The 22368-nt window shown below is 37.8% G+C and overlaps 1 protein-coding gene and 1 pseudogene across 1 annotated transcript in view; both read left to right on the forward strand.

Annotated features, from left to right (window-relative positions):
* The window catches only part of Rasal2 (RAS protein activator like 2), a 146314-nt gene that overhangs the window by 104172 nt on the left and 19774 nt on the right, over positions 1–22368 (forward strand). Inside the window, exons 6-13 of the mRNA XM_055624475.1 lie at positions 595–693; positions 2082–2636; positions 4270–4414; positions 11720–11864; positions 12572–12808; positions 15073–15274; positions 17659–17837; positions 18902–19763. Of these exons, the coding sequence (XP_055480450.1) occupies positions 595–693; positions 2082–2636; positions 4270–4414; positions 11720–11864; positions 12572–12808; positions 15073–15274; positions 17659–17837; positions 18902–19763 (2424 nt within the window). The remainder of the gene's footprint in view (positions 1–594; positions 694–2081; positions 2637–4269; positions 4415–11719; positions 11865–12571; positions 12809–15072; positions 15275–17658; positions 17838–18901; positions 19764–22368) is intronic.
* LOC129689234 (40S ribosomal protein S6-like) lies at positions 7190–7878 on the forward strand (annotated as a pseudogene).

Here is a 22368-nt window from a genome sequence, read left to right on the forward strand (position 1 = left end):
TGATGATGATGATGATGATGATGATGATGATGATGATGATGATGATGTTGAAAATCACTGAACTTTTATTTCCGGAGCTCAGTTCAGTGGGCTTGTACTATGAACATAATATACTATGTCCAGTGTTATAAATGATTAGAACTCAGTGGGTTGGTTGCCTTCTGGAGAAGAAATGGATTCCAAAGAGTAATTCAACTTCATTTAGTATCCTTCTAATGAAGCAATCTTAAGAAATCAAATTATTTTACAAACATTTTCCCTTTTTAGTTCTTTTTATTAGCTCAAATCAGTATATTCATTTACAAGTAATTTTAGATGTTGCCTTTATGTCTTATTTCTCTGAACCATAGGCCAGCTAAATTGTAAATGAGCTTTGTTCTCATAGCTCAGAAGTATGGATGCTACTTAGAAGGTTAAATTTTAAGTAAAGATACAACAAAACTAAAACAATAGTTTTAGCTTCATATAGTAAGAAGATCTGGGTTTCATAATATGTCCCTAATTCTTAAAAATATAGAAATTAGAAGATAAATCCCCCACAAACACATAGACACACACAGTCTCATATCCTCATCTCTAATCTTTGTATTGAAGGTCACCTACTTAAGTGGAAGTAAATGCTTTAGCTGTAACTCTGCCTCAGAGAGAGATAAGTGGATGGAAAACCTTCGAAGGACAGTTCAGCCAAATAAGGTAATGGTAGCTTTGAGTGTCGAAACAGGACAAAAATGTCGCAAACAGGACATTTATATCACTCCCTCTAAGGCTCGTGGATCATCTTAGAAGACAAAACAGAAAGAATGTAAACGCAGGAAAATGGAAGGAAGGGCTAAGAAATACACAGCCAATGTTCTCATCACTTCATAGCTGCTCTGGCAGCAACAAAACCTGGTCTGCCGGCAGTCAGTCATGGATTAGAAAGGGCTCAAGGGGCCCTGCCCTCTCTGCTGAACTATTAGCTGCTTGTAGAGTTGGGGGGAGGAACAGTTACAGTTTTCAGTTTTCATTGAGTTTCATCACCAGAGGAACCCATCGGCTCTAGTGGATGGTTCTAAACCTATGGTCACCACATGATTAAATTTAGTGGGTCTCAGAAAGTGGGAGGGGATACAAATGTGTAGAAAAGGAACTTGTAAGGAGGGGTGTAGTGAGGGTAGGAGAGAGATTAAAGAATGCACCTTATGCATATATGAAATTGTCAGAACAAATTGAATAAAAGTTTTTTCATTTATCAGCTTGTAAGCATCAAGTTGATAGAAAACAAAGATATTAATATCTTAATTTTCTAGATCTTAATTTTTTTGGTTCTTGAGACAAGGTCTCACTATGTAACCAAGGCTGGTCTTAAACTTGCAGTCCTTTTGCAACCTCACAAGTGCCTGGGTTATAGGCTACTGCTACCACATCTGGCTTAAAGCTTGACAGTTTTAAAAACAATATACATGTTATGACATTTTGCACTATGACATTTGATCTTATCTCCAATAAGATCATTTTACCGGTGTGAATATAGACTCAAAAAAGCGGATGACATGTCCCACCAGAAGTTAATACATGATAAAAGTGGTACTAGGAGGCATGTTAGTTAGCAACTTCTCTTTTTTTATTCCTAGAAATTAAATTAGTCCAGCCTCATAAAGCTGGCTATAGAGAACTTAGTTACATGATGGTATTTTTTGTCAACAAGTAAAACAGTATTTGTGGTTCTGTAAGATTCTTTTAAAATGCTTTTAATTACGTGTATTTATTTGTGTGGTGAGGGGGGAGACAGACAGACAGACCACAGTAGACGCATGGATTTCAGAGGACAATTTGCAGGAGTTGATTGTTTTCCTTCCACTATGTGTGTCCTGGGGATCAAATGGAGGTCTGGCAGCAGGTGCAGCCAGCTACCCACTGAACAGTCTTACCCGTGCAAGATTCTTCTTCAGAGTTCTGTGATCCTAAATGAGATAGCGATTCTTATTACTGTATGTTGACTACTCTATTAGAGGAATGTTAATAATTAGCCTTACTTTAAGAAGAAAACATCCTCTTTCTGGTATGTCAGCTTCAAATTCAACTTTGTTGTCTCTTTTTAGGACAATTGTAGACGAGCTGAAAATGTTCTTCGTTTATGGATCATTGAAGCCAAGGACCTTGCCCCTAAAAAAAAATATTTCTGCGAACTGTGCCTTGATGATACCCTCTTTGCTCGTACAACCAGCAAGACCAAAGCAGACAATATTTTCTGGGGTGAACATTTTGAATTCTATAGCCTTCCACCTCTTCATAGCATCACAGTTCACATTTATAAGGATGTGGAAAAAAAGAAAAAAAAGGACAAGAATAATTATGTAGGGCTAGTCAACATCCCCACTGCCAGTGTGACTGGTCGCCAGTTTGTAGAAAAGTGGTACCCCGTGAGTACACCCACACCCAACAAGGGAAAGACAGGAGGACCTTCTATCCGGATTAAGTCACGTTTCCAAACTATCACCATTCTGCCTATGGAACAATACAAAGAATTTGCAGAATTCATCACCAGCAACTACACCATGCTGTGTTCTGTCCTTGAGCCAGTAATTAGTGTGAGGAATAAAGAGGAATTGGCTTGTGCCTTAGTACACATTCTTCAAAGTACTGGCAGAGCCAAGGTAAGTCGAAAAGGGTGTTACCTTAAAGTCCTTCCTTACTGTGTACAAGGAAATGAGGCTGTGGTTACTGGTAGATACTGTGAAAATCCAGCATTAAAAGCCTTCCGAGAAAGAAAGGGAAATTAAGACTGAGCTAAGAAAGCCTATTAGCAGGCCTATAAGAGATGGAGGTTTTTTTAAACTAAAGTGAAATGGGGGAACTAGCAAATGCTTACTCCTAGTTTATTTCCATGAGTTAGATACCATACATGCAGTTACTATTACCCCACAACATTTTCAAACTTTATTGTTATTGTAGTTTTTGTTATTGTCGTCTTTTTGAAGCATGGTCTCACCATGTTACTCATTATAGCCCCAAACTTGAGATCCTCCTGCCTCAGCCTCCCAAATCCCAGAATTGAAGGTATGATACAGGTGTGCAACATCGTGCCTAGCGAAGGTTTTTCTGAAGTGTTATGTTAAATGATGGCTTTCTTTCAGTTTTTGTTTTTTGTTCGTGGGTTTTTTGGTTTTTGTGAGATTGGGGGGGTGGCATTTTTTTGTTTTGCTTTTTGGTTGTTTGGTGGTTTGGTTTGGTTTGGTTTTTGGTTTTTCAAGACAGGGTTTCTGTCTGTAGCCTTGGCTGTCCTGGACTCACTTTGTAGACCAAGCTGTCCTCAAACTCAAAGAGATCCACCTGCCTCTGCCTCACCAAGTGCTGGGGTTATAAGCATACACCACTGCACCCAGCCCTTTCTCTTACTTTAACTGCTAACTGTATCCCCATGGTACAGGAGGAGATAGTCAAGAACTGTGCTAAGTACAAGTCTTCATGGAATTCAAATGTGGATCTGAAGTGAAAACACCAATGGGTGTTGTACAGTTAGTTGGCAGCTATTTTATGGCAATCTTTCATCTAAATGGAAATGAAAACTGGGAAGATAAAATGACATCTAACATGGCAGTAGCTGTTGGATGCTGAAAGTGTCTTCACTGTATGTGTTGAACAAAGATAAACACTATCCTTGGCCTCATGGAGCTTTCAGTTTTCTGGAGAAACCATATTAAGTAATTAAAAAATAAATCTCTGATTATAGCGAGAAGTACAGAGAGTAAAAAGTTATATAATATTAAGGTGTAGAAAAGGGTAACCTTGGTCCAGGAGGACTTCATGGAGGAAGCAGTTTGTGAACCGAAAACTAAAGGTTTCCAGAAATTAGTTTTATGATAATGGGAGTGGAGGTGAGGGTAGAAGTAGAGCAGAACTGAGAACAGCTAAAAGATTTTTGTGGTGAATAGAAAACACTATGTAGAAAGTACATGTGAACTAAATGATATAAAAAGAAACTAGAGCACCATGCAGGGACTGTAGCAGAGAATAGTACTAGGCGAGGTTGGAAAGAGAGACTTGGAGATACATTCAGAATTATGATCTTTTAAAAAGTGCATTAGAAAAATCTCTGAAGAAACTCAGAAATTAAATCTAGAGCTGGCAATACGTAAGATCTTTATCCTGACTGCCTTTTCTCTTTCCAAGGAATTTGGTGGCTTAGTTTTAAAGCAGTGTTTCCAGGATATCTGCTGCTTCCATAGTCTCTTCTGATGTTTATTACTGCTCAGTTGCTTTCTTTCTGACTGAATATTATCCCGCCAGGATTTTTTGACTGACTTGGTGATGTCAGAGGTGGATCGTTGTGGAGAGCATGATGTCTTGATCTTCAGAGAAAACACCATTGCCACTAAATCCATTGAGGAATACCTCAAGTTGGTGGGACAGCAGTACCTTCATGATGCGCTGGGTATGGAAGAGGAAGATATCTTCTCTCCCTCTCAGTTTTAACTTTTTTTTTTTTTTTTTACCTCGTAGGACAAACAAATTGAATTGAAAATCTGCGTACATTAAGTTCACCTGACTTGAGTGACTTAGATTTCAGCTGTAAACTCTCTGTGTAGTACTTACAGTGGAGTAACCACACATGTTCATTATAACATGTATAAAATAGAAAACCCATCAGTGTATATAGCCATCCTAAAACCTCTGCATTTCTCATCCCAGGGTATATAATACAATTGGTAGATTTCACCACCAGAACTAAGGTGTTCTGTTTCTCCTAAGTATTGGGAATTAGTCATAGCGTGATATTGCCTCAGTCTTAAAAGGATTAACCTACCATTTATTATTATGCATACAAAGCTCTCATCAGAAATGAAGAAATGCTTGCTAGTTCCTAAGTTCTACACTTCTACTTTAAGGGTCTTTAACTGTTAACTAGTTTTTGTTCAGTCATTAGTAGTTGTTGACTAACAAGGCCACTCACTTAAAGATCTAGAATTGGTTATGAAATTAAGTCATTAGGTGCTAGAGTGAGGTAATGTCTTAAACACATAGCACAATAAAGCGATAGGATAATAAAGTGAGTATAAGTTCCTTGAAGAAAAATAGTGGTTTGGGGGGGACTGTTTGCTATGGTGGCCTAAGCTAGCCTTGTTGTCATAGTATTCCTCCTGCCTCAGCCTCCCAGTGCTAGGATTATAGACATGAGCCACCATGACCAGCATTTCCTTGTATCTCCATACACCTAACTCTTCACACAGAAAGTAATACAGCACTGTACTGTACAAGCATGGTGGGAGCCACATATGTGTGATATTGTGTGTTTATTAAAGTAACCTCAAGCTTTTAAATAGTCATAGTATAAAAAAAATAAAGAAACTAATGAAATGAATGACAAATTTTATTTAACACACTATATCAAATATTAACAACTAATCAATGTGGAATATTAATGAGGTACTTATATACTCCGAAACTTGGTGTATATTTTACATTTATCCCCCATTTTAATTTGTTCTAGGTATATTTGTAGTGCTTACCAATCACATGTAACCATCAAGAATGGGTGGTAATAAAGGTATGCTGAATAGAGGGTTTTGTTCACAAGGAAATGACATGAGATTGTTTGTTTAACCAAAAGAGAAATTCTGTGTTTTTGCAGAGAATTTGTAAAGACAATTAGAAAGACATGAGTCATAGACATGAGGGAAAAAAATCAGGTGATTATGCAATATGCCTTTCGGTGGAAAAATGGCATGGAAGTAAACTAGCGAGAGTGCTCAGTGGGTAAAGGCACTTGCCAGTAACCGTGTGACCCAGATTTAGTGCCCAGGATCCATATGGTGAAACCAACTCCCACAAGTTGTTCTCTGATTTCCACATACGTACCATAGCGCATACACACAGAAAAGAAGGAAGGAAGGGAAGAAGGAAAGAAAGGAAAATAGTTTTAAAAGAACATGAAAGGGATAAGTGAATAACAACAAAAAATTTAGCAATAATTAGAAACCAAAATTTGAGAGTGTGGTTCTGGATATACAATTTATACTAATCATTGGAAAGCCACCAAAAATTTTTAGTAGGATAATTTTAATGGAATTAAGAGAGTGAATTTTTTAAAAAGAAAAAGCAATAGAGATCAATTAAAAAGTCATTGTAGGAGCCAAAGAGATGACTTATTGGTTAAGAGCGCTTGATGCTCTGACCTGGGTTCAGTTCCAAGCACTCACATGGTGGCTAAAAACCTTCTGTAACTCAAGTTTCAGGGGATCTGATACCATCTCCTGGCTGCTGTGTGAACTACATACTTGTAGTACACAGTACAGAATAAATAAATGAATGAATGAATGAATGAATGAATGAATGAATGAATGAGTGGATAAGTGAATGAATGAATGAATGAATGAATGAATAAGTGGATAAGTGAATGAATGAATGAATGAAAACGCTCATACACCTTTTTTAAAAAAAAAGTAAATGAATAATAAATCTTGGAAACAAAAGCCATTGTCTTATGGAGAGCAAGAAATAATGAGACAGTCTTTGGGAATAGACTAGTGAAAAAGAATGATAAGAAAAACATTGAAGTTGAACTGACTTAGCAACTCTTTCAGTTTGTAGGAAAGAAAGAATAAGTATTATAGAGAATTTGTAGACTTTCTAAATGAATAAGGATGATGCACTGTTTTATGATTTATCTTAAATTATGTATGTCTGTGTATGGGTATGTTACATGAGCGCAGGAACCCATACAGCTTGATAACAGGTAGTTATAGTCTACCCGATGTGATTGTCGGGAACCAAACTCAGGTCCTCTCCAAGAGCAGTGCATGCTCTTAACCACTTAACCATCTCTCCAGCCCCTGGATTAGACATAAACAGAAATCATGACATGTAGGCTTGAAAGGGGGAAATTATATGTTTACCTTATATATATTCACCTGAAGTTCTGATAGGAATTTTTGGGAGGTTTAAGTGGGAAAGCAAAGCAGAACATATGTCTAGAGAGCGGTGAGAACTCTGGGACTAACTCATACAGAGGAGTTAGATGAGGCTAAATGAAAAGAGAATGGAACCAAAAAACACTGTTTAGAGTGTAAAAGAAAGATGAGGGATCAAGAAAAATGATCAGAGAGAAAATGCAATAAAGAAAGGAAATGAAACCCTGGATACCAGTAGAGAAGAGAGCGAAAGACTGGTGCCTTCTAGGTGGTCGGCTGCATCGGGATGAAGTTGAATATGTCAAAAACTCACTTAAGTGGACGATGGTCGCAAACACCATACTTTATGAGAAGCACATGGACACAGGCGTTTCTGCTGATGCACTGGGTGAAGAGTAGAAGGGTTATGTGGTCCAGATCAATGGTGGGAATGATGAACAAGAGTTTCCCGTAAAGCAGAGTATCTTAACCAACATCAGAGTGCACCTGCTGGTGAGTAAGAGGCATTCTTGTGATAGACCAAGGATAACTGGAGAGAGGAAGAACATGCCTGTTCACGGATATATTATGGATGCAAAGTGGAGTGTTCTCAATGTGGTTATTGTTTTAAAAAAAAGAAAAGGAGAGAAGAATGTTTCTGGACTGACAGACACTACTGTGCCTCATTGATTGGTGTCTAGTAGAACTAGCAGAATTTGCAAACTTTTTAACCTCTCTAAAGATAATGTCCACCAATATGATGTCTGAAAGCCATTTAATTAAAGAAGGTAAGATGCCCAAGACCAAAGTCCCCAAGTCTCAGCGTTTTGTTACTTCACGTGTCCTGCAACACAAGTGCTCGGAAGAAACACACACTAAGAAAAACAACAAGGCTGCAGAATGTGCTAAAAGAATGAAAGAAGCCAAAGAAAAACTCCAGGAACAGATTGCCAAGAGATGTAGGCTGTCCTTGCTGAAAGCTTCTACTTCTGAGTCCAGTCAAAAATAAAGAGTCTTTAAAAGTCACAAATAAATGGTCAGATGTTGGGATCAGGGACAGTCAGAAAAGCTGAAGATACAACTTAGTGGTAGCACATTTTTAAGCATCCATGAGGCCCTAGATTCAGTCCCCAAGACAGCCAACCTTTCTCTGCCGCCCAACTGCTGAGACTAAAGGCATGCACCACCACCAGCTGGCTCCTTTCCTGTTGATTCATCAGTCTGAAGCATCACAACTTAGATTTTTACTTATTTACACGTGTGTGTGAGAGAGAAAACACAACTTGTAGCTGGTTCTCTCCTTCCACCATGTGGGTACCAGGGACCCAACTCAAGTGCATCAGGCATTTTATCAAGCGCCTTTGCCCACTGAACCAGTCTGCTAGCCCAAGACCACCTTTTACCAAAAATTTCAAATGGGAAGAAAAAATAGTTGTCAAATTATTTCACAATTTAAATATTAGCTGTCTGTGAGTTCGAGGCCAGCCTATTCTACAGAGCAAGTTCTAGGACAGCCTGAGCTACACAGAGAAACCCTGTCTTGAAAAGTAAAAAAAGAAAGAAATCATAAGGGGTAAAAAGTAATGGCTGACTGGTCAGGAAATAGGGCTGTGTTTACATAAAGCACACCTGCTCTTGTAACAATTAATTTCTACTCTCATGAAGAGTGGGTTTTGTTTTGTTTTTCACTTCTGTTACTTAAAATCTGCACAGTTGCTTTAGTGTAAAATCTAATAGGAATTCTGAGAAAAACAGTTGATTTTCATTGATACTAGAAAAGATGCTATTAAACTCATTTACACAGGTGCTTACTATAGTCATAAATTATATGTCATGGTTTTCTTTAATTTATGTTGTCTTATAAAAGGCAACAGTGAAACATCTCTACATGTATTCTTCATTTTGCAAACATGGAGGTGAGAATATTCATATCTAAGAATTAAACCTCTGAAATTATTAGTGGATACCAAGTCCTTTGATACAGTAGTGAGTAGTTAAATATCTCAATGAACTCAATGAGGCATGAAAATTAATTCATTAGGCATGGAAAGCAATTCAGATAACTTCCCAGAAATCTCTGTTAAGATTTCTGTAACCTAAGAGTATGGGCTAGAGTAAAGAAAATGGTTGCCGCTTCCAAGAGCGTTAAAACAGCTCATAAGATTCTCAGTCTTGAGATTGGATTGTCTTCTTCCCATATAGTTTTGTTGTGTGCCATACACTTTAAGCAAAAAGAAAAAAAGAGGTGATATTTCCAAACTTTATTGAGTGAACTCTGATTTTAGAAGCTGCCAGTTGGGCCTGGGATGTAGTTCATTGGTAGAGCACTTTCCTGGCATACATAGGACAATGAGTTCAATAAATACCCATCCTCGAAGAAAGTTGTCAGTCAAAATGTATAGTATCTGCCAGCTTCTTAGCCTGTCTTGATCTTAATGAAAGTATTACTCTCTACTGAAAAAACTCTGCTTTGTTTAGGCTTAAGTCTTCCATCTGCTAGCTCCCTTTACCTGTCTGACTAAAATCTTTTCTTGTTGGTGTCTTATGGCACAGAAGAAATGCCACCTGTGAAACATAAGTCTCTCAGAAGTGTAATTTCCATGCTGGTGTTGGAGGCAAATGTCTTTCAGCAGTAATATGCCAGCACCTGTTGACTTACGCCTACACATGAAATGTTGGTAGTAATGATTTAGTGATTTACATAGAAAACACATAACAGAACTGAGCATGGTGGTAGGTACATGCTTGTATTTCTATCACTTTCGCAGTAAAGGCTGGACTACTTTAGTGAGTTTGTAGTCAGTCTGCTGTACCTTTCCTTAAAAGGGTGGGGGTAGAGCAATGGCTCAGTGGTTCAGAGCATAATTGCTCTTGCAGAGAACCCAGGTTAAGTTCCTGGTACCCACATGGTGGCTCGCAAACACTCATAAATCCAGTTGCAGTGAAGTTAATGCCACCTTCTGATCTCCATTGACACTGGGCACTCAGGTGGTGCATAGACAGACATAGACACATAAAATAAATCTAAATTGTTTTCATTTCAAAGATGTTTTCAAAGAAGCAGTTAAGAGAGCTTGCTTGCTGCATAATAATGTGGATCACAGTTCAGATAACAACACCCACATAACATATCCGCAAACATCTGTTATTCTGGCTCCCAGGAACCTAACGCTCTCTTCTGGCCTCCATGTGCAAAGGCATGCACACCTATGTGCTTAGATTTATGAAAACATAGATAAATAAGTAGAATAGTTTTACAATTCAGAGGAGAAACCATGATGGAACATTCTGAATACAAGTAAGTATTTAAACTCAGTGACTGTCCCCTTTGATTCTTTTCAAATGCAAAGAAACAAACACAAATAATTTTAAAGTAAGTACCTTTTTAGGTGTGAACCTGTAAAAGCCTCATCTTTGTTTTAGCATACAACACATTATCAGACATGGGTTATAATTCCAAAAATAAAAACAGTTTTCAAAATTTTAATAGAATTTTTAAGCTATCTCATATCAGGCAAATCTTTAGGAATTGTTAGCATTTTTAAAACTACCAGTTTGGTGATTTTACTTTATTAAAAACTATTTTAAAGTAGCATATTTTGTACATAGTAATGCTTTCTATATGGAGCCCAAGTAAGCGCCCAGAATGATACTACTTTGGGGGGTTTTGATCCTTACCACAGTTCTCCAAGACAGGTTTGATGCTAATAAAGCTCAGATGAGTTAAGTGACAGTTCAAGGCTCCTTACTCAGTTAAGTCAGGATCCAGGGTTTGACCATATTTCTCTCAATACTACAGTGAGTGTTCATTTTCTCCCCCCACCCATGTGCCACTTTTTAAAAGCTTTCCTTTATCTCAGTAATAATCATTTTGATAGAAAACATGTTTCATTTTACTTTTGCTACTTTATTTTATAGAAATTATTGTTCTGCTTTGAAACCCTGTTATGACTAACCTAAACCTCAAGTCAGGAACCTGATTGAACTCAAGAAGTAACCTTTTTGAGCCTCAAGAAGGATCTTAAAAAGGTCCACTCCTCTTTAATGAAGAGACACCTATAAGAAAACAAGACTGTGTACTTCATCTCTTATAAAACAGTATACTCCTATACTGCTTTTGAGAGTTAGTCAAAGGGGTAGGAATTTGAACATGATCAAAACCTGGTTCCTGCAAGTGAGACGTATATGAGAATAAATATGCACAAAAGAGTATAAAACATGGAAGACATTCATAGCAGAGTTAAACATAAGGTGATGTCAGATAATACTAAGCATATCTTTATAGATAGGCTATCTGGCCAATGCTTGTAAACCAATGTCTATGGGAAGCATATATAGCTTGTGATATATATAAAGAGAAGAGCTGCAGTTTTGTGTGGAGGGTTTAATTACTGTCCCCAATGCTAGCGGCAGACCTATAGAACCTTGCTTGCATCTTTGTTTGACCAACATTACTCCTGAAACCTTAGTTGGATTATCTGTTCATCAAGCTTGGGTTGTTTTGTTTTGTTTTGTTTTGTTCCTGGAACAATGGTATTACTTATACTACCAGGTGGAGCTCTGATACAGGTTCATTTTAAAATAAATAAATATATTTTGTGTTTCCGGTAAAAGATACTATATTTTTAAATAAATTGTTGCTGTCTTTATAAATAATTATGATGCTAGCGATTGGTTCTATTCTGCATAGTGCATGAGAGGAGGTCACTATTGGGCTGTAAAACAGTGACACTTCAGGGTTTTTCCATGCCAGATCTGAGGAAAGAAACTCTAAAGCATGCGCAACTGTTTCCTACTGTAATTAGGAAAGCATAGTATAGTTACAGTACTTGTCATCTCCCTTTGATCAGGGGAATTCATCAAAGCATTGTATGAATCAGATGAGAACTGTGAAGTGGACCCCAGCAAGTGTTCCTCTAGTGAGCTAATGGATCATCAGAGCAACCTGAAAATGTGCTGTGAGTTGGCTTTCTGCAAGATCATCAATTCTTACTGGTGAGCCTGTGTCCTAGCCAAAGAACATACTTTTTCCACATGAAAGTCACCACAAAGAAAGGACTTGAAGGAAATTGCAAGCTTCCCCTCTCTGAGTCCTGTCTAAAATCTAACTCTTCCTTATGAGCAAGACTTCTGAGCTGCCTCTCTAAATAACCCTTTCCATCTAGCTGTTAGAGCTGTACTTTCTAACACCCAAAAGTTGGGACTAGAGGTGTGAGGTGGGTTTTTTTTTGGTTTGGGATTGTTTTTTACTTTTTTAAATATTAGTTAGTATGGGTCAGATGTGTTCATATTTTTGTTCAAATTTTGATCTTTTGTCTACCGCAAACAAATGGTTAGTTTGGGAAGATTTCTTCATGAACAGCCTTTAGGGATATCACAGTATGTTATGTTAAATCAAATAGTTTAGTAAGAAACCTCATGCCATTTTCCCACTTAGCTAAACCAAGTTTGTACTAATCCAGAATTTTGTAACTTGCAGTTTCTAATCTCTATCTGGCCTCCTGTGAGTTTTCCACCTCCTGTCAGCTATGAATCAGGCTGATTCCATCCCTGGGTGTCTAATAGCCCCTCCTCCTAGCTCAGATCTAGAACAGAGGCATCCTGGGTCAAAGTGGGGTCACTTATACTTTCATGGGTTATGACACTTTTATATTTAGAGGTTTTGGGGTTTTTTGTGTGTGTATATTTTCCCCCTTCTGTAGTGTCTTCCCTCGTGAGTTGAAAGAAGTGTTTGCATCATGGAAGCAGCAGTGCCTGAACCGAGGCAAGCAAGACATCAGTGAGCGGCTCATTAGTGCCTCATTGTTTCTCCGTTTTCTTTGCCCAGCCATTATGTCTCCCAGTCTTTTCAACCTGATGCAGGAGTATCCTGATGACCGTACATCTCGGACGCTAACTCTTATTGCCAAGGTCATTCAGAACCTGGCCAACTTTGCCAAGTAGGTGAAACTACCCTAACCCTTTTTAAAACACCTGGCTTTAAAATGCGTGAGCATTGGGATGAGGCTGAGGAGCCACATTCCTACTCTTACTAGATTTTTATTGCATCATCAGTAATTTTAAAATGGAAACAAATATTAAACTCTGGTACAAACAGTTAGTGAAGTATTTATAACAATTTAAAATAATGTTTACAGAAGATATCTAATAATATGAAAATGGTAGCAACTAGGTTAGAATACTAAGGAAAAGATAGGATGCCAAGTAATACAGATGCTATTATTTTAACAATATGAAAAAACAATACAGGTAGGGCAGTATTAGGGAAAGGCTGGTAGTATGCTTACATCGTATGCACAAGGCCCTGGGTTCAATCCTGAGCATTCATTTAAAAAAAAAAAAAATTGAAGAAGTGTGAAGACAGGCAAATACTGTGGTTACATCATCTATTTCAAGTAGGCTGGCTACTTTCTAACAGGTACTAGAAAAAATGTGCAGAAGATAGAAGGGTACTGTAGACGATCAAAAGAAATAACGTGAAATTATTAGTATCTTAAGTTGGAGGTAGTATTTATAATTTAGTTTAAAATGGCTCTAGATAATAAAAATACATATTTCTGTAGAGAATGAAAGCAAACCCCCCACTGCAAAAAAGTTAACTTGATATAAATGAAAAGAATGTGGATGTTTGTTTTATATTCCTTCAACTTTTCTGTAGGCTTCAGTTTATTTTCAAAAGAAGTTAGGAAGTCAAGAACAGTGGCTCTACACCTTCAATCCCTGCACTCAGGAGATAGAAACAGGTGGATCTCTGTGAGTCCATGGCCAGCCTACACTACATAACAAATTTAGTCAGCCAGCCAGTGAAACTATCTCAAAAAAGAAAGGAAGGAAGGATGAAAGAAAGAAAAGGAAGGAAGGACCAGGAAAGAATTCACACTTTGCAGAATTGATCACAGGTATATTTAATACTCAGACACACAAGCTTCTAACAGCAGTGTATAAGAAAGAATATCAATGAAGAAAGAATATCATATTATTTTGATTTTAAAAAAATATTCATGTATGGGTATTTTCCTTGTGTGTATGTTTGTGTACCACATGCATGCCTGGTGCTTGCAGGGTCCAGAAGAGGTCTTTGGATTCTCTTGGACTGGAATTAGAGACTGTTGTAAGCTACCATGAATGTGCTGGGAATATAACCTACATCCTCTGGAAGAGCAGCTAGTGCTCTTTATTTCTGAACCATCTCTCCAGTCGTCTGTGATTAGTTTTTAATTTGCTATTTGAATTTTATGGACCTCATAGCTAAGCCAGCACAGATAGATTTGCCCATATTTGAGTTATTTCTGATTAAATTGTTTGTAGATTATATTGGGACAGGTTTTATAGACTTAAAGTAGGATAGCTGAAACCTACATGAACAGTTATTTCTTCTCTGATGAAATAGAGAGGATGAGCAGAGACTTAGAAAAAGCTCCCCCATGCAAACTCCCCTTTTATAAGGAGTGCAGTCCATGGCTTTAGTTACCCATGATCTACTGTATACAAAAATATTAAACGGAAAGTTCCACAAACAAACCTGAGTAGCAAACATCTCATGAAGTCTAGCTCAGTCCCACCCAGAATACCAGTTTTCCATTTGTTCTATGTATCCGTGCAGTATGTTTCACTTATCTGTTAATAGGCTCTAGGTTTTGAGATTAGGTAATGAAGTGTCATAATACTTATAGAACCTTATATTACTTAGTAATAGTTTCCCAAAAGCAGAAATAGTATGCTGGCAATTTGAGTGTGATAAAGAGAAACTATGAAGTCCATTTAAGGGTTGTTTGTTTAAAGAGTGCATGAGAGGCCAAAACATAGAGAGTTCCATGATCTCTAATTTCAGGCATCTATTGAAAGTCTTCAATATGAACCATGAGTAAAGAAGAGATTGCTATAGAATCTATTTGAAAACTGAAAAAAAAAAATAGTAATGTTGATAGATATCTTGATGAGCATTTGGCAGACAACTAGGGGCTGTATTATATGAGAATTTTGAAGAACAAAAATAAGAGGAATTTTGTTTCTACTCTTGAGTTTTTCAACATGAATTAAGGTAGTATTTTAAAAAATATATAGCAGTTACCACTTGAAGAAACAAAATCCTTATCATCACAAAATAAAAAGAAATAATGCCTCTTTGCAAATCAACTAAAAATGTTAATAATGTCTTTTTGATCTATTTTTTTTTTTTTTCTTATTTTCTCACCTAACTCAGGTTTGGTAACAAAGAGGAATACATGGCATTCATGAATGATTTTTTAGAACATGAATGGGGTGGAATGAAGCGGTTCCTTTTGGAGATCTCTAATCCAGACACCATCTCAAACACCCCAGGCTTTGATGGTTACATTGATCTGGGCAGAGAGCTGTCAGTTTTGCATTCCTTACTATGGGAAGTAGTTTCCCAACTTGATAAGGTAAAGTAGAAGGGAGGGTAGTGGGAAATGGGAGATACAGGACCTTAGTGTCCATATTCTAGAGATCATTGTGATGATAACATACAGTCTTTCTGCTTGTTAAAGCAACATTATTTACTTTAGATGCCTAAAAGTAAATGGTATCAAGTAAATGATATACAACCAAAATTCCTGGAGAGCCATGAAATCATTAATATATGTTTAAATAATTATCTGAGCTAATGAAATGTTCCTAAAAATTTATATGGTGAGATATTTATGGAAATTTATAGGAAAAGCTTTTAGATATGTATATACATATTTGAAACATATATACATATATACCCTACCAGTATATATGTATATTTGTGCATATATACATACCTTAAAACTTGCCTAAAAACAATTACCAAATACTAGAGTATGCATCTTTATCTATGTATAAGAAACCTTGTCTGCTAACTTCTAAAGATGAGATCTTTTTTAAAGGAACAGGTTTATAAAAGATTGTTCATCATATTTAGGTTAACTTCACCATAGAGAAGTTTTTTTTCCCACTGTGTATGTCAGAGTTGGATATAATTTTTAGCACCAAGAGTCACATGGGATCTGAAAATACAGGTATTTCCTCTGTCTACCATTAAGAATACAAAAAGAATTAAGAATACAAAAAATCACCTATTTGCTAATGTAAATAAACATTTATGCCATTTTAATAATTAAGTGTAAAGCATACCAATCATTTTCTTCATTCTGGGATTTTACAAAGAGGAATTGATTCTATAGTAAAAAATAGTTCAATAATCAGTGTTACTACTCTGTGATAAGGATTCATTTGTTTTGTTTTGTTTTTAATTTTCCGCTTACCTATAGTATGTTATATCTAGTAAAGAATATATAGGAATAAACAGTAAATTTCCTTTCTAGAAAAAATATAAACAACAGTATGACCACTGGAACTTAAAATGTTCATAAAACTGTAATCCATTCCTTATTCTCAAGAACTACTACTACTCTTTGAGAAATGCTATATAGATACTAAGTTGAAGTTATATGGAAAATAAATTCTTATGTGAATCTTAGCTTAACATTGTTGAGCAAGTCAAGGTATTCTTCAAATGGTATTCACACCTATTCAAGGAGAGTACAGGAGTCTGCTAATTGGTTGGAGTGTGTAGCTAAGTGTTTGCATAGACCTTAGCTTTGAATGACATCAGCAAATGTACAGACTATAATTCCGTGATAAGAAGACCTGCCCGGCATGAATAAGATCACACACACACCTACTGATCTTTGAGATGATAAAGTCTACCTAAAGGCAACCGTGACTTTTAGCCTAAATTGCATAATGGTTGAAGGAGTCCATGAAGATAAGAACACTATAAAAAGTGCAGGGTCTGCTGTCACAGTTCTTTCATCACAGTGCTTCGGAGGCAGAGGCAGGTGGATCTACCTGAGCTCAAGGCCAGCCTGGTCTGTAAAGAGTTCCAGAATAGCCAAAGCTACATAGAGAAACCCTGTCTCAAAAAAGAAAAAAAGAATGCTGCAAGAAAAAAATGAGTGAGATTGATAAAGCAATTATTTTAAAAGTTGTTGTTAGATAGCCACATCAGTAAGATACACATACAATTATTTTATGAAATAGGTCTAGTTTATTCATGACCAAAGTCTTTGTTAACAAATTTTTCTGTGTGAAAACACGTCTTCATTTTTAGTCTTTAGTCATGGGAACCAGAAGGTTATTTAGGCATATCTGAGAAGAATGAAAGAGCACGTGGTTGTACTGTTTTGCTTTGGTTTGTTTTTTAACAAAAGACTCAGTTGACAGTGAGTCAAGTTTCCAAGATTAACTGGGATAGTGGATTGTAATGTAAACTAACTGCATGCCCTGCAGTTCTGGGTCCCTGAGTGCAGCACCTTCCTGTATGTTGGCATGCGTTGCTTTCTTCACATCATCGTTTTTCTTTGGAAGTTTCATCACAGCAGCCAATCATCTTATCCTGAAGTTCCTTTTGTTTAGAAGGTGTTTGTTCTTCCCTTTCCCTCCCCATCTTGGTCTGGTACCCACTCAAGGACTTAGTGTGCTTTGCATGCATATTTTAGTCGGAATGGCAGTAGTTTGTTTGTTTGGAGCATGTCTTTTAATTTTATTTGCATAATCCTAATTTCTATTTCCTTTCTTTCCTCAATGTCTACTGCACCTTGTTTCGCCTCCTCCATTCATCTCGACGCCATGGTTCTGCTGCTCCATAACAATGCATTATGAACTTGCCGCTCCCATATGCAATACCTACCCTCCCTCCAACCTACATCCTTCCATCAATGGGCATCATTGTCCCCAAAACAATATGTTGTGGATGTCACAATGCTTATTGTCCAATTAGGGTGAAAATTCCTTCCTACAGGCAACTGTGGCAAAATTGGGGCCTCTCCCTCGTGTTCTTGCTGATATTACCAAGTCTCTGACTAACCCTACGCCAATACAGCAGCAACTGAGACGCTTCGCTGAACACAGCTCCAGTCCAAATGTCAGTGGAAGCCTCTCCTCTGGGCTGCAGAAAATTTTTGAAGACCCCACTGACAGGTATGAAAGAGAAAAATAATGTTTAGATTTGATAGAAACCTACTTAATCTATTTTTTTAAGTTTGTAACTTACAAGTTATGAGCAACTGAATGAATCATAAGATAAACCCAGTTGTTTGCCACAATGCACAATAGCCAGTATTTTATATTTTCTAGGATGATGCTGTAGAGTTTTATACTGTAAATATACACAGAGATCTGTCATGTTTCATAGCAGACAAAAAGTCTTTTATAAAATTCCTATTTTTATATAACTACTCTCTTTTATATACCCTCCAGTGGTTCCCAACCATCCTAATGCTGCGACCCTTTAATCCAGTTATTCATGTTGTAGTGATCCCAAACCATAAAATTACTTCATTTCCACTTCATAAAATAATTTTGCTATTATTAGAAATCGTAATGTGGGCTGGAGAGATGGCTCAGAGGTTAAGAGCACTGGTTGTTCTTCCAGAGGTCCTGAGCTCAATTCCCAGCAACCACATGGTGGCTCACAATCATCTATAATGAGATCTTGTGCCCTCTTCTGGCACACAGGTAGAACACTGTATACATAATAAATAATAAATAAATCTTTAAGATAAAAAAAGAAAGAAAGAAATCGTAATGTAAATATCTGCTGTGCCACCCCCAAAGGGATTGCAACCCAGAGGTTGAGAACCTCTGCTAGATCCTCAGTTGAAACCATTTTATGGTTGAAACCATCTATGTCTGCTTTGACGGATGGATAAGATGTTGAGCCTTAGACTTTGTGCTCTGAATTGACAAGATTTGAAAATTTAGACAGAATTAAGTATGAATTAGAACATTTGGGAGAGTGTTCTAACTTAGTAAAAACTGAAGACAGTGAGGGGTACTATATTATTTTCTACCTTTGGGAGAAAATTGGTGATGCTAGATTTTATTCTAAGAATTGTAGTGATGAAATCTTAGTTTCCATAGAAATATAACTTCTACATTAGTCCTGTGAAGCTTCAAAAAAGTTCATATGCCCAAACTGAAGAACTATTAATTATATAGAATTTGCTTCAAGAGTAATTAAGGGGCCATTTTTTTTCCCACAGTGATTTGCACAAACTAAAATCTCCAAGCCAGGATAACACAGACAGCTATTTCAGAGGGAAAACATTATTGTTGGTTCAGCAAGCCTCCTCCCAGAGCATGACTTACTCTGAAAAGGATGAAAAGGAAAGCAGCCTTCCTAACGGTCGGAGCATCTCCCTCATGGACCTTCAGGACACTCATGCTTCTCAAGTGGAGCATGCATCTGTCATGCTTGATGTGCCTATGCGCCTCACAGGGAGTCAGCTTTCTATAACCCAGGTGGCTAGCATCAAACAACTTCGGGAAACCCAGAGCACTCCCCAGAGTGCACCTCAAGTGAGAAGACCCCTGCATCCAGCCTTGAGCCAGCCAGGAAATCTCCAGCCCTTGTCATTCCAGAATCCTGTCTATCACCTCAATAACCCAGTTCCAGCAATGCCAAAGGCCTCTGTAGATTCCAGTTTGGAGAACCTAAGCACTGCCAGTTCTAGAAGCCAAAGCAATAGTGAAGACTTCAAACTCAGTGGACCCAGCAATAGCAGCATGGAAGATTTCACCAAAAGAAGTTCGCACAGTGAAGACTTTTCCAGGCGGCACACTGTACCAGACAGACACATACCTCTGGCTCTGCCACGACAAAATAGTACTGGGCAGTCCCAAATCCGAAAAATGGACCAGGCTGGGTTAGGTGCCCGAGCCAAAGCACCCCCATCCCTGCCACACAGTGCTTCTTTACGGAGCACAGGGAGCATGTCGGTGGCATCTGCGGCCCTGATGGCTGAACCTGTGCAGAATGGGAGCAGATCCAGGCAGCAGTCCTCCTCCTCCAGAGAAAGCCCTGTTCCCAAAGTGAGAGCCATCCAGAGACAGCAAACACAACAGGTAGGTGCAATATGCTGAAGGCTTTGGCCTCTGCTTGGATGGACACCTGGGTTTATGTATAAAATGTCCAGAAACCAAACTGATAACAAGGTTTCTACTTTAAGAATGTTTCTGTATGAAAGGGGAGGAAGTCCTCCCAATCAGTGGACTTGGAAAGGGGCAGGGAGGAGATGAGGGAGGGAGGGAGGGAGGGTTTGGGAGGGAATGAGGGAGCAGATACAGCTGGGATACAGAGTTAATAAAATGTAACTAATAATAAAATTTAAAAAAAGATTCTGTAGCTAAAAAAAAAAAAAAAGAATGTTTCTGTAACCTTTACACCTTTACACAGAAGAAAGAAAGGGAAACTTTGGGGAAGCTTCTGGCTAGGTGAGAACAGAAAGACTTAGAACATGCTAACAAACACTTGAACTTTTCCTTTCCATAAGGAATAGAGCTGCTTCTTTGAGGTATGCTTAGAGCACAGCTGAGATACTGGGTGAATAATTACACAGTAAACAGGACATCTGTAGTCAAAGTCAACTGTATTTAGGGAATCCGGAAAGTAATCCTTCTTAGTTTTTTTCATTAAGCTCCCAGAGTAAAGTTTTACATTCTGAACTTACAATGTAATATAATTCTTCTCCACTTCATCCCCCAACTCCCTATGGAAATGCCAAGTCCCGTGTGCCTTTTCCTGGAAATGGCTAGAAAAATAAACAACTGAACACTGGGAGAGGCAAGGGAAGGAAGGAGAAAAACACAGATGGTTGACAAATAGTTGAAATATTTGCACATCTACTGCATAAATGGACAGGTCCAACCAGTATCACTCCAATCCTGATACAACATTTTGAAATTTTGTTTATTTGCCCAAAATTTGATCATTCCTTTGTGTATGATAGTTTGAACCATTTATGCATAGTTTACCCTTAGATATAAACTAGTAACTATTTAGAGGTTTCTCTTTCTTCTACCCTTCCCCCATATGTATGTGTGTTTGTTTCATCTAAAAGAGTTTTTTCCTAAAACATTTTGTATTTGTGGAATTTTTAAGGTAACTTGTTTGTTTGTTTGTTTGTTTGTTTGTTTGTTTTGGAGACAGGGTGAATAACCCTGGCTGGCCTTGAACTCACAGAAATTAGCCTGTGTCTGCCCCCCTAGTGCTGAAATTATTGCCTTGCACCACTATACCTGTCTTGAATATTTGTATTCTTTGAGAATTTGAATATAATGTGCTTTGATCAAAACCAATCATATTCCCTCCACTCCAGCTCCTCCCCTATTCTTCACCATCACTTTTCTGCCTCATTTTCATGAGCTCACTCTTTAAAAACAAAACAAAAAAACAAGTCCACTTAGGCTATGTATACATGTGAGTAGGTATAGAGCTACCTACTGGAACATGAGTAGTTTTTCAGTAAAAAAAAAAAAAAAACTAAAGTCTTACTCTCCGGCTTGCCCAGCAGCAATCAGGTGCCAGCTAATTGTAGGACTTCATGATTCCTTCCCCAGTCTGTGTCAGGATTTTGGCCATCTTGATCTTGTATATACAGTCACAGCTTCTGTGAGTTAATGGGTGTGGTGGTTCTGTCATAGTGAGCAAAATAATGGACATTAGTTTCACAAAATCAGCTATATTAATTACGTTCTTTCTGCCTTCATGAAGGGAGGAGGTGTGTGCTATTGATGTCCCATCTAGGGCTGAGTGCTCCAGAGTCTTTATTCTCTACCTACTGACCAGTTCAGTTGCAGGTCTCTGTATTAATCATCTATTACAAGAAGAAGCTTCTCATTAGAGTTGAGATGCACTAATCTATTGGTATAAAGATAAGAACTCAGGGGTCAGTTACATACTGTTATTTATTTAACAGAATAATAGAAGGTTCTCCCCTAAGACCTGTCATCTAGCCAACGATAGGATGTTGGCCCACTTAATAGTACCAAGCATGAGTTCTGCCTGAGGAGCAGGCTTTATGCTCAATCAGAAGGGGTTTGGAGTCCCCTTAGATGTATCTTCTTGCCTACTGAATTGTAGCTCACAAGGTTCACAGCCAGGAAAACCTTTGATTGTTTCTCTCCCCTAGTAGCATGCGTAGAACCTTCCAGCGCTACAAAAGCTAGGCAATAGGGATGAAGCTTCCAGGTCAGTATCAGCTTGTCTTATGACTCAAGTGTGTGGTGTCTTCAGCAATAAATTATCTTTCAAGTTCTGGAGGGAAACCAAGAACCTTGTCAATAGCCTCTAATATTTTGCTGGGACCTATCGGATCCTATGACCAACATTTCACTGGCCCTTTTATTTGATAGCAAACATTTCCTGGAGACCTTAGGGCAGTCAGAAGGCAGTGAGGATGACATAGAAGTAGAAAAATTATCACTGATAAGGAAACCGATCAGATTCCTCCCCTAAAAGAAAAGAAAAATTAGAATTCTCTTCTTTGGGCAGGCAGTACTCTTGCTTATAACCCACCCATCTGCACTAAGTGTTTTTCTTTTTACTTCTGCCTTACCATTTTCCTTTTCTCTATCATGGAGTCCTGTCATGTAGCATTTGTGCTTATAACTCTTGTGCATTTGTCCAATACCAATTGCTTTTTGCAACATTTTTTCTATAGAAAAATAG

The sequence above is a fragment of the Psammomys obesus genome, unplaced genomic scaffold (genome assembly GCF_907164565.1).
Source record: "Psammomys obesus unplaced genomic scaffold, mPsaObe1.curated_primary_1811, whole genome shotgun sequence".
Taxonomy (NCBI): Eukaryota; Metazoa; Chordata; class Mammalia; order Rodentia; family Muridae; genus Psammomys; species Psammomys obesus.